The sequence below is a fragment of the Oncorhynchus tshawytscha genome, linkage group LG30, assembly GCF_018296145.1.
Source record: "Oncorhynchus tshawytscha isolate Ot180627B linkage group LG30, Otsh_v2.0, whole genome shotgun sequence".
NCBI lineage: Eukaryota > Metazoa > Chordata > Actinopteri > Salmoniformes > Salmonidae > Oncorhynchus > Oncorhynchus tshawytscha.
In genome coordinates, this window is record NC_056458.1 from 38,330,959 (window position 1) to 38,343,626 (window position 12,668).

Sequence of the window (12,668 nt, forward strand, 5' to 3'; positions counted from 1 at the left end):
AGGGCTTCAGAGAGAGACAGGGCAGAGAGAGAGACAGGGCGAGAGAGAGAGACAGGGCTGAGAGAGAGACAGGCTAGAGAGACAGGGCTAGAGAGAGACAGGCGAGAGAGAAGAGGGCGAGAGAGAGAGGGGCAGAGAGAGAGAGGGCAGAGAGAGAGAGGGCGAGAGAGGGAGACGAGAGAGAGAAAAGAGAGAGAGAGGGCGAGAGAGAGAGGACAGAGAGACAGGGCGAGAGAGAGGGCGATCCAAAGACAGGGCGAGAGAGAGAGTGGGCGGGAGAGACAGGGCATGACAGGCGGGAGAGACAGGGCATGAGACAGGGAGAGAGACAGGGCGGAGAGAGACAGGGCGGGAGAGACAGGCGGGAGAGAGGAGAGGGCGAGAGAGAGAGAGAGGGCGAGAGAGATCGAGAGAGAGGGCGAGAGAGAGGGCGAGAGAGAGAGAGAGAGGGCGAGAGAGAGAGACAGGGCGAGAGAGACAGGCGAGAGAGACAGGGCTTTCAGGGCGAGAGAGAGAGGGCCAAAGACAGAGGGCCGAGAGGGAGAGAGGCGAGAGAGGGAGAGGGCTTCGAGAGAGAGGGCAGAGAGAGAGAGGGCTGAGAGAGAGAGGGCGCCAGGCGAGAGAGACAGGGCGGGAGAGACAGGGCGGAGAGACAGGGCGGAGAGAGGGAGAGGGCTTTGAGAGAGAGTTGAGAGGGCAGAGAGAGGGCAGAGAGAGGGCGAGAGAGAGGGCAGAGAGAGGGCTAGAGAGAGGGCGAGAGAGAGGCGAGAGAGAGGGCGAGAGAGAGGGCGAGAGAGAGGGCAGAGAGAGAGAACCGAGAGAGAGAGAGGGCAGAAAACGAGAGAGAGAGAGAGGGGCGAGAGAGAGAGAGAGGGCGAGAGAGAGAGAGAGGGGCGAGAGAGAGAAGAGAGAGAGAGAGAGAGGGCGAGAGAGAGAGAGAGAGGCAGAGAGAGAGAGAGGGCAAGAGAGAGAGGGAGAGAGAAAATCCTAGAGAGAGAGAGGGCTGAGAGAGAGGGCCCTCAGAGAGAGGGCAGAGAGAGAGAGGGTAGAGAGAGATGGCCAGAGAGAGAGGAGGGCGCTCTCTTTTAAAGAGGGCGAGAGAGAGGGCTTGAGAGAGGGCGAGAGAGGAGAGAGGGCGAGAGAGAGAGAGGGCGAGAGAGAGAGAGAGCACTGAGAGAGGGCGCAGAGAGAGACGAGAGAGAGAAGAGAGAGAAAGAGAGATTGAGAGAGAGGGCGAGAGAGAGAGAGGGCAGAGAGAGAGATCTACAGAGAGATAGAGGCAGAGAGAGAGAGGGCAAGAGAGAGGACGAGAGAGAGAGAGAGAGGGCCAAGAGAGAGAGGGCGAGAGATTAAATCCTAGGGCGAAGAGAGAGCTTGGAGAGATATCACTACTTTCAGAACTAGCAAAGAGAGGGCTTAGATGGACAAGAGGCTTCTTTGGGGCCTAGAGAGAGGGCGAGAAAGAGAGAGAGGGGGCGAGAGAGAGGGCTTTAGAGAGAGAGAGCTCAGAGAGCAGATTACCCACGGGAGAGAGTCTTCTGAGAGAAGGCACAAACTAGAGAGGGCAATGTCCAGAGAGAGAGGGGCAAGTCCTATCATCAGAGAGATATTGCAAGTCGAGAGGCAGCCAGATGAGAGAGAGAGGGCGAGAGAGAGAGAGAGAGACCAGCAGAGACATCCCATAGGGCTGAGAGAGAGAAAGAGAGAGAGAGAGTGCTTGGTCAAGAGAGGGCGGAGAGAGAGAGGGCTGAGAGAGAAGAGAGAGGGCATCAGAGAGAGAGAGAGGCGAGAGAGAGGAGGAGCGGAGAGAGAGAGAGAGAGAGAGGGCGAAGAAGAGAGCGAGAGAGAGAGGGAGAGAGAGAGCGAGAGAGAGGGCGAGAGAGAGAGAGAGAGAGGGAGAGAGAGAGGGCGAGAGAGAGAGGGCTGCTCGTAGAGAGAGAGAGGGCGAGAGAGAGAGAGAGAGAGAGAGAGAGGGCGAGAGAGAGAGAGAGGGCGAGAGAGAGAGAGAGAGAGAGGGCAGAGAGAGAGAGAGAGGGCGAGAGAGAGAGAGAGGGAGAGAGAGGGCGAGAGAGAGAGAGAGGGCGAGAGAGAGAGAGAGAGGCGAGAGAGAGAGAGAGGGCGAGAGAGAGAGAGAGGGCGAGAGAGAGAGAGAGGGCGAGAGAGAGAGAGAGGGCGAGAGAGAGAGAGAGGGCGAGAGAGAGAGAGAGGGCGAGAGAGAGAGAGGGCGAGAGAGAGAGAGAGAGAGGGGGCGAGAGAGAGAGGGCGAGAGAGAGAGAGGCGAGAGAGAAGGAGGGCGAGAGAGAGAGAGAGAGAGGGCGAGAGAGAGAGAGAGAGGGCGAGAGGCGAGAGAGAGAGAGAGAGAGAGGGAGAGAGAGAGAGAGAGGGCGAGAGAGAGAGAGGGGGAGAGAGAGAGGGCAGAGAGAGAGAGAGAGAGAGGGCGAGAGAGAGAGAGAGAGGGCGAGAGAGAGAGAGAGGGCGAGAGAGAGAGAGAGAGGGGAGAGAGAGAGAGAGGGCGAGAGAGAGAGAGAGAGGAGAGAGAGAGAGAGAGAGGGCGAGAGAGAGAGAGGGCGAGAGGAGAGAGAGAGAGAGGGCGAGGAGAGAGAGAGGGCGAGAGAGAGAGAGAGAGGAGAGAGAGGGCGAGAGAGAGAGAGGGCGAGAGAGAGGGAGAGAGGGCGAGAGAGAGAGAGGGCGAGAGAGAGAGAGAGAGGAGAGAGAGAGAGAGAGGGGCGAGAGAGAGAGAGAGGGCGAGAGAGAGAGAGGGCGAGAGAGAGAGGGGCGAGAGAGAGAGAGAGAGGGCGAGAGAGAGAGGGAGAGAGAGAGAGAGAGGGCGAGAGAGAGAGGCGAGAGAGAGAGAGAGAGGAGAGAGGGCGAGAGAGAGGGCGAGAGAGAGGCGAGAGAGAGAGAGAGAGAGAGGCGAGAGAGGGAGGGCGAGAGAGAGAGAGAGAGAGAGGGCGAGAGAGAGAGAGAGGGCGAGAGAGAGAGAGAGGGGCGAGAGAGAGAGAGAGGGCGAGAGAGAGAGAGAGAGAGAGAGGCGAGAGAGAGAGAGAGAGAGAGAGAGGGCAGAGAGAGAGGGCGAGAGAGAGAGAGGGCGAGAGAGAGAGAGGGCGAGAGAGAGAGAGAGAGAGAGAGAGGGCGAGAGAGAGAGAGAGAGAGAGAGGGCGAGAGAGAGAGAGGGCGAGAGAGAGAGAGGGCCCGAGAGAGAGAGAGAGGGCGAGAGAGAGAGAGGGCGAGAGAGAGGCGAGAGAGGGCGAGAGGGCGAGAGAGAGAGAGAGGGCGAGAGAGAGAGAGAGGCGAGAGAGAGAGAGGGGCGAGAGAGAGAGAGGGCGAGAGAGAGAGAGAGGGGCGAGAGAGAGAGAGAGGGCGAGAGAGAGAGAGAGAGGGCGAGAGAGAGAGAGAGAGGGAGAGGCGAGAGAGAGAGAGAGGGCGAGAGAGAAAGCGAGAGAGAGAGAGAGGGCGAGAGAGAGAGAGAGAGGGCGAGAGAGAGAGAGAGGGCGAGAGAGAGAGAGAGGGCGAGAGAGAGAGAGAGAGGGGCGAGAGAGAGAGAGAGGGCGAGAGAGAGAGAGAGAGAGAGAGAGAGAGAAGGCGAGAGAGAGAGAGAGGGCGAGAGAGGGCGAGAGAGAGAGAGAGCGGCGAGAGAGAGAGAGAGAGGGCGAGAGAGAGAGAGGGCGAGAGAGAGAGAGAGGGCGAGAGAGGCGAGAGAGAGAGGCGAGAGAGAGGGCGAGAGAGAGAGAGAGAGGCGAGAGAGAGAGAGAGAGAGAGAGGGCGAGAGAGAGAGGGCGAGAGAGAGGGAGAGAGAGAGAGAGGGCGAGAGAGAGAGAGAGAGAGAGAGAGAGAGGGCGAGAGGGCGAGAGAGAGAGAGGGCGAGAGAGAGAGAGAGGGCGAGAGAGAGAGAGAGGGCGAGAGAGAGAGAGAGGGCGAGAGAGAGAGAGAGAGGGCGAGAGAGAGAGGGCGAGAGAGAGGAGAGAGGGCGAGAGAGAGAGGGCGAGAGAGAGGAGGCGAGAGAGAGAGAGGGCGAGAGAGAGAGAGGCGAGAGAGAGAGAGAGAGGGCGAGAGAGAGAGAGAGAGGCGAGAGAGAGAGAGGGCGAGAGAGAGAGGGCGAGAGAGAGAGAGAGGGGCGAGAGAGAGAGAGAGAGGGCGAGAGAGAGAGAGAGGGCGAGAGAGAGAGAGAGGGCGAGAGAGAGAGAGGGGCGAGAGAGAGAGAGAGGGCGAGAGAGAGAGAGAGAGAGCGAGAGAGGGCGAGAGAGAGGCGAGAGAGAGAGAGAGGGCGAGAGAGAGAGAGAGGAGAGAGACAGAGAGAGAGGCGAGAGACAGAGAGAGGGCGAGAGAGAGAGGAGGCGAGAGAGAGAGAGAGAGGGCGAGAGAGAGAGAGAGGGCGAGAGAGAGAGAGAGGGCGAGAGAGAGAGAGGCGCGAGAGAGAGAGAGAGGCGAGAGAGAGAGAGAGAGAGAGAGGAGAGAGAGAGAGGGCGAGAGAGAGGGCGAGAGAGAGGGCGAGAGAGAGAGGGGCGAGGCGAGAGAGAGAGAGAGGGCGAGAGAGAGAGAGAGAGGCGAGAGAGAGAGAGAGAGAGGGCGAGAGAGAGAGAGAGGGCGAGAGAGAGAGAGAGGGGCGAGAGAGAGAGAGAGAGAGGGCGAGAGAGAGAGAGAGAGAGAGAGAGAGGGCGAGAGAGAGAGAGAGGAGAGAGAGAGAGAGGGCGAGAGAGAGGGCGAGAGAGAGAGAGGGCGAGAGAGGGCGAGAGAGAGGGCGAGAGGGCGAGAGAGAGAGAGAGGCGAGAGAGAGAGAGAGAGAGAGAGAGAGAGGGCGAGAGAGAGAGAGGGCGAGAGAGAGAGAGAGGCGAGGGCGAGAGAGAGAGGAGAGGGCGAGAGAGAGAGAGAGAGAGAGAGAGAGAGAGAGAGAGAGAGGGAGAGAGAGAGAGAGAGAGAGAGGAGAGAGAGAGAGAGAGGGCGAGAGAGAGAGAGAGAGAGAGGGCGAGAGAGAGAGAGGGCGAGAGAGAGAGGGCGAGAGAGAGAGAGGGCGAGAGAGAGAGAGAGAGAGAGAGAGGGCGAGAGAGAGAGGGGCGAGAGAGAGAGAGGGCGAGAGAGAGACAGGGCGAGAGAGAGACAGGGCGAGAGAGAGAGAGGGCGAGAGAGAGAGACAGGGCGAGAGAGAGAGACAGGGCGAGAGAGAGACAGGGCGAGAGAGAGAGAGGGCGAGAGACAGGGCGAGAGGCAGGGCGAGAGACAGGGCGAGAGAGAGAGGGCGAGAGACAGGGCGAGAGACAGAGAGACAGGGCGAGAGACAGGGCGAGAGACAGGGCGAGAAAGAGGGCGAGAGAGAGGGCGAGAGAGAGGGCGAGAGAGAGAGAGAGGGCGAGAGAGGGCGAGAGAGAGAGAGGGCGAGAGAGAGATACAAGATGTCAGGAGGATCAACAGAGGACATTTACATTTTAGTCATTACATAAAACATAACTCAAGTTAACTTTTGACTGTCCACTGTAAAGGCACGTGTCTGCTTTCGCCCCCCACCCCAAGTGAGCCCTCTGCAGGACATAGAATAGGCTTCATGGCTATGGTAGTTCAGTGTGGAGTAAATGTAGGATACAGGCATGAAATCTACTTATTCTGCAATGTTTCATTCAACTTTCAACACTCAAGATCTTGTGACAACTATTTTTGGGGGGGAATAAACTAACTAAATTGTAACCAACAAACCAGTAGATATACTTTTACAGAGTAAATCCACTCTCCTTATCCTCCGCTATTTGTATTCCTGGACACGTCGCTAGCTATAAACCAACATCTCAACCACACAGCATTTAGACGGTTACCTACCACACAACAAGTACTTCATTTAACACTTTTACAGTTTCACCACGGCTGTCAACACTACACTTACACTAAACAGAGAAAGCTTGGTACAGACACCTCAGACACAGCTGTCTATGACATCTTTCTGTCTGAGCCGAGTAGAAGTCCTTTAACTTCAGGAACATAGTTAGAATACATTAACGTCAGTTCTTACCGTGGGGTCCTGGCCGTCAGTGATCAGTTCCCGCTCTCCCCGGGGGTTGACTTTGCGAAAGCGCCGGCGGGAACGTCTCTGGGATGCCTCCCTCTGCAGTGCCCCCTCCTCACCCTCGCTGGCATTGTCCACCTGAAACACATCACCAAGCTGGGCCTCAGTGCTGGAGGTCCGGGGCTCAGAGCTACCGCTACTACTAGACTGTTCTTGTTTTGAGATCAGAGTCAGCTGCTCAGACTGATCACAGTTCTTTCTGGCTGCTGGTTCTGAGAGCTGATCCTGGCTCTGTTCCTGTTCAGAGTTCTGTTGTTCAGGCTCCTGGTAGAACATCCAGGTCTTCCACAGCACAGAGAGCCTGTGCAAGCGCCTTGTCATGGGGACTGCATCCAGGACACGGGCAAGAGAAGAGAGGAGATAGGAGACGGAATGAGGCTCTCTCTCTCTCTCTCTCTCTCTCAAAGGCTGCGACGAGAATAGTTCTAGTCATTCTCAGTCTGCTGTGTCGAGTCAGGAGGCCGTTTCTGCACAACACAGCTCACAGTGAGACCACAGCTTCCTGTAGGAAACCTTCAATATACCAATTTCCTTTGCGAGACAGAACATTTTTGATTGTGGAGAACATTGCATTACTACGCTGTTATTGCTGGAGAATTTGTTTTCTTTTCACATTACAAAAAAACAAAAGCTGAGCAAATAGTTGCATTTTGTGAAGTGAGTTGTGAAACTATTCAGAAACATTAAAACTAGGATAAGTATTAGTGGAAGAATACTTCAACTGTTCAAGACTCATAGGCTTTGAGGATTTAAAAAAGAAACAGTACTTTTCTAGATTCACATGTTTACGGAGAGTATTTTCACCAGAAAAACGATGAGGATAATAAAGGCAGTGTAGTATGAGAGGAGAGGAAGTGTTTTATGAGGGCAGATGGGTTTATCAGTGGAGGAGCTGACGTAACCTAACAGCCCAGGTAAAGTGCTGTGTTTGTAATAAGTACGTGGCAAACAAACTATTACCCATTGATCAAAACAGCCATTTTTTGGGAGGGTTTTCAGTTAAAACAATACAAATTTAAAATTAAAATCATGTGAATTCATAATGCAGATGTCTACATTGCGCTTCCCGCGGAGTGATTGTTTTATCATTTATGCTGCTAGTGTGCTTTTCTCGAGAGTGTAGCGTGAGGCTTGTTGTTGTCATCAAACCGGCTCTAGGCTACAGTCATAGAGCTTCCCTGTGGCAAGTAATTAGGAGACATCAGCTATTCAACGGAAGATGGAATTACAATGACAGAAATAAAAGTTAAATGAGAAAGACGGGCTACAACACCAAGAGCCAACAGGCAGGCCGCCTCTTATCCTGAATGGGTTTGTTGTTATTTACTGGAGGATTTGGAAGGGGAGGAAGCGCACAGTTCAAGTTATGTAGTCTCCATTACAATAGCTAACACAAGCTAGCTAGCTTAACTAGAGTCTCTTGGTTTGATACGTCAAGTCAGGTACTATGTAATCAGATTAAATTATAAATAACTAGTGAGTCCACCAGCACGAGTCTATTTGGTTGCTATCCTTCTCCCCCTCCCTCGTTACTCTGCTTCGAGCCTCTCATTCTCCCTCCCAACAGCTCCAGGTAATAAACGCCTAGGTTTACCTCCACTGTACTCACATCCTACCATACCATTGTCAATACATTATGTCTCGAATCTATTCTACCACGCCCAGAAATCTGCGCCTTTAATTCTGTTCCCAACGCATTAGACGACCAGTTCTTATAGCCTTTAGCTGTACCCTTATCCTACACCTCCTCTGTTCCTCTGGTGATGTAGAGGTTAACCCAGGCCCTGTAGCCCCCAGTTCCACCCCTATTCCCGAAGGGATATGCTACAATCTAAAATAGATGCCCTCAAACTCACACAAATGATCATGGAACCTACCAGGTACAACCAAAAATCCATAAACACGGTCACCCTCATAGATATCATTATGACCAACCTGCCCTCTAAATACATCTCTGCTGTCAGCGATCACTGCCTCATTGCCTGCATCCGTAATGGGTCCGCGGTCAGACGACCACCACGCATCACTGTCAAACGCTCCCTAAATTGTCATTATTACAAACATAAAAAACAGTTTTTTTTTTTTTTTTTTTAATTGGCCGATTAATCAGTATAGGCTGTTTTTGGGCCTCCAATAATCGGTATCGGTGTTGAAAAATCATATTCGGTCGACCTCTACTCCAGACAAGCTTCAATGCCATACAACTCCCCTTCCGTGGCCTCCAACTGCTCTTAAATGCAAGTAAAACTAAATGCATGCTCTTCAACCGATCGCTGCCCGCACCGGCCCGACCGCCTAGCATCACTACTCTGGAGGCTTTTGACTTTTGAATATGTGGACAACTACAAATACCTAGGTGTCTGGTTAGACTGTAAACGCTCCTTCCAGACTCACATTAAACATCTCCAATCCAATATTAAATCTAGAAATCGGCTTCCTATTTCGAAACAAAGCATCCTTCACTCATGCTGCCAAACATACCCTCGTAAAACTGACCATCCTACTGATCCTCGACTTTGGCGATGTCATTTACAAAATAGCCTCCAACACTCTACTCAGCATATTGGATGCAGTGTATCACAGTGCCATCCGTTTTGTCACCAAAGTCCCATATACTACCCACCAGTGCGACCTGTATGCTCTCGTTGGCTGGCCCTCACTTCATATTCGTCGCCAAATCCACTGACTCCAGGTCATCTATAAGTCCTTGCTAGGTAAAGCTCCACCTTGTCTCAGCTCACTGGTCACCATCGCACCACCCACCCGTAGCACGCGCTGCAGCAGGTATATTTCACTGGTCATCCCCAAAGCCAACTCCTCCTTTTGCCACCTTTCCTTCCAGTTCTCTGCTGCCAATGACTGGAACGAATTGCAAAAATCACTGAAGCTGGAGACATATCTACCTCACTAACTTAAAGCATCAGCTGTCAGAGCAGCTTTCCGCCCATCTGTAAATAGCCCACCCAACTACCTCATCCCCATATTGTCATTTATGTTTTGCTCCTTTGCACCCCAGTATCACACATTAATCTTCTTCATATCTATCACTCTTGTTTAATTGCTAAATTGCAGATATTTCACCACTATGGCATATTTATTGTCTTACCTCCCTAATCTTACTACATTTGCACACACTGTATATAGACTTTTATATTGTGTTGACTGTACGTTTGTTTATCCCATGTGTAACTGGGATAACCACTTGTTCTCAACTGGCCTACCTGGTTAAATAATGGTGAAATAAATAATACCAAAATAAAGTAGCTAAAAGACTGCCTTTTTCTCTCCTCCTAAAGTTACAGTATTGTTGCGTTAGGTATTTGCTTAATTTTCATTTTTCCTTCATGTTGATGATCGGGACCTGTTAGTGGTAGTTGTGATAACTGCACTGAGATTATAATTTTGTGAAGGAAAAAATAATAATTCTCCAAGTGATTTTCTTAATGTTAAGGATCCCAATTTTGTTTAAACGTTCACAACCCTAGTTTGTAAACCCATCAAATGCTGTCACTGACACAGTGAAGTCGAAATGCCACCACCGGCCCAGCCAGAGTAAAAACAAGCCGGAGACGAATAAGAAATGAAATTAACAAAAAACATCTGCAATCGTCTGAACATTGCTGCGATCTCCCTCAACGTCCCGCTCGGAGTCGGGAAATCCCTGCCAAGGCAAACCAACTTTTTCCACTGTATTTTAAGCATCATGAGTGGGCTCTGTCGAATGCCAGCAGAACACTATTGACAACTGTTTTGGTTCGCTCAACCATGTACTTAGATTACTTTTCTATTTCATATAGGAGTGGGCAGGTAAAACCCAGAGCCAGGAGTAGTGGGACTGAGGAGGAGGATGAAAGAGGGGAGGGTAGTCTGTGATATAAACTCAAGTCAGTCAGTCAGTCTCCGGGCGTGTGACGGAGAAGTCTGTCACTGGCCGCGGGCAGTGTTTGGTACACTAACAGACACACTCAGGTTGCCTCCCTGCTCCGTTATCAGCTACGTTAACAATGTGGGTCGACACAGAAGTTAACTTCTCTTAGTACATACATTTTGCACTTTATTCTTCCCTCCCGTCAGTAACAGTTTATGGTATAAAGAATATACAGACAAGCGTTCATGTTTCATTTAAGCAATGTTTATTGTACTCAATGTTATGGATGAGTGCGTTGTTTGTTTGGTTCTGTTCCTCTCTCTCCATCTCTGTAGCTTCCGGGTATGCTGGGTTAAGGACCAGAGCTACGGTAATCGGGCTGGCTTTGAGGTGCCTGTCCAGAATGGCTCATTCATGTGAATGGGCATATTGGAAGACTCCATGTCAGTAGGGATGGGATTTTGTAAATGTGTTATATTGGTATATTGTATCATGAGAAACGTGTTGCAATGTATATAATTCAGTATGTTTAGCTGAGTGAAATATGTAGGCTTTGAAGGTAATTGCTTAATTAATTAGTGCTGGGTATGTTCTGATGGGAGGGGCTTCCCCTACAAAAAGGAGCCTCTCTTTCAGTTCAAGGGGAGAAACATTTTGGATTGAGCTGTTGATGGGGGCAGCATTGTTTTCAAGCTGTCCCCATAATGTATACTTTGGATGGCAGTACTGTTGTTTTTCTTCCGGGTTCACTATGTAAATAAACAACCCTGCACAGAAGTACTTTTGCAGCTCCGCCATCTTTGTATTTGATAGAGGTTACATTTTAAGTTCAGCCTTCTGGCCTACTCTACGTGACAGGGAGATATTGGCGTTTTCTAGTCTATCGGCTATGTCAATAGTACATCGACATAGCAAAACTGCTGCTATGCCAGTCGCCACTCACCAGGAATGTCTGAGAAAATCAGCAGCAGCAAGCTAGCTCATTTGCCAACAGAAAGAAAGGTGCAGTATTGAGAAACGGATTAATTGACAGTGACCAAAATTGAATTCCTGTTGCATATATTAGTTTAATTCAATAAAAAGGCTTGTGTCGATGTGCCCGGACATGCAGATATCTTTGCTAACAGGTCACATGGCTGACGATAAACCGTTTCATCTGTGGTGTTAGCTACTATGCTAGCTAGATAAACATGGTGCTAAGGTATCAGATAGGAGCTAATTACCAACGTAGCTAGCTAACGTTAGCTGATAATAATTTTGAACATGCAGCATTTTCAGCAACGAGCCATCTGACTTGCATTGTAACGGTAACTATTTACTGATGTGCTGACCATCTGAATTCATAATTGACAGTTGAATTTCAGTAAATTCAAAAAGTATTCAGATCCCTTCCTTTTTTCCACAGTTATGTTACAGCCTCATTCTAAAATGGATGAAATATCCCCCCCCCCCTCAATCTACACAAAATACCCCATAATGACAAAGTGAAAACATTTATTTTTAAGAAATTAGCTAAAATGTTTAAAAAAAAATCTGTTTTTGCTTTGTCAAATAAGGTATTGTGTGTAGATTGAATTTTAGAATAAGGATGTAACGTAACAAAATGTGGAAATAGTCAAGGGGTCTGAATACTTTCCCAATGCACTATAGAGGATTGTCATCATAGGGAAAGATGGTAGTGTTTTAAAATGCCCAAATAAAAGGTTGGCAATAGGTTTAGCTACCTAAGAATCAAATATACGGGTGGCCAGGTTCGAGTCAGACAGAAAGTGCATCCTCGCTTCATCCTTTTTCCTACCCACACTCCTTGTTAGATATTATGCACATGTATGGCTATGTAGCAAATATCTCCATTGAGCGAATTAACATAGTAGAGGTAAACAGCAGCAAGTGATATGAGCGATGGAGAGAGATGTGTGAGGAAATGTGAAAGGGAACGGAGTCGCAGCCTCACTCTATCCAAGCAGTACAATCAACTCATAACCCGCCCATTTTGAACTTTTGACTGCTACTGTATATGGGCATAAGAATTGATAAGGGCAGGCCAAGCCAATGACCTTATTTCAAGATGGCTGCTACCTACATTCCGGTTAGCGTTGTGAAGCATAAACACGGAATACGTTGATACGTTGCATTACTTAATGGCAACATTGAATGTCCACTGAGTGACTATCTTCGCGCATCAAAAATATGATGTTGCCTGCTTACGCACTGTTGGCATCCATATCCCCTGTATGTCCCCCGACACCAGAACCATGTTTGAGAGAGGTTGGTGTTGTAGAAATGTTGTTTTTATAGTGAACAATAACTTTTAGGCACAGCCAGTGTGCAAAAACGGTGCAATTACCACATTTGGACACTTGAGAGTTTGAAAAGATACTTGACTGTACCCTGGATACCCCATAACACCACCACAATGTTAGAGAGGTTGATATGGAAGAAATTGTGTTTTTATACTGAACACATAGCATTTAGGGATTGCAAATATGTAATAGCACTGGAATGATCTAATTTACAGACACATGCCACGTTGGAGCGGTTTAGGGACACTTGGAAACGTCCCGTGACCACACCTGACACCACTTACTAAAACATCTGCCCATTTCTAGTTGTTAGGTCTATCAATCCCATTTAAAAAAAATATTATTCACATGTTGTGGAAGCCATCTGATGTGTTTCCAGCTCTAGTCATCAATAATTAACTTATGTGCTCTGAACTATGTATTTCCTATATACTGATGATTTCCTCAA

General features: G+C 49.8%; 1 protein-coding gene across 8 annotated transcripts in view; it reads right to left on the bottom strand.

Annotated features, from left to right (window-relative positions):
• The window catches only part of LOC112228329 (rap guanine nucleotide exchange factor 6), a 163,469-nt gene that overhangs the window by 104,473 nt on the left and 46,328 nt on the right, over positions 1-12,668 (bottom strand). For 6 of the 8 annotated variants that reach the window (XM_042309538.1, XM_042309535.1, XM_042309533.1 and 3 more), the window contains one exon: positions 5,996-6,145. In XM_042309538.1, coding sequence (XP_042165472.1) covers positions 5,996-6,145 — 150 coding nt within the window. The remainder of the gene's footprint in view (positions 1-5,995; positions 6,146-12,668) is intronic. The other 2 variants (XM_042309534.1, XM_042309541.1) reach the window with 1 other exon arrangement.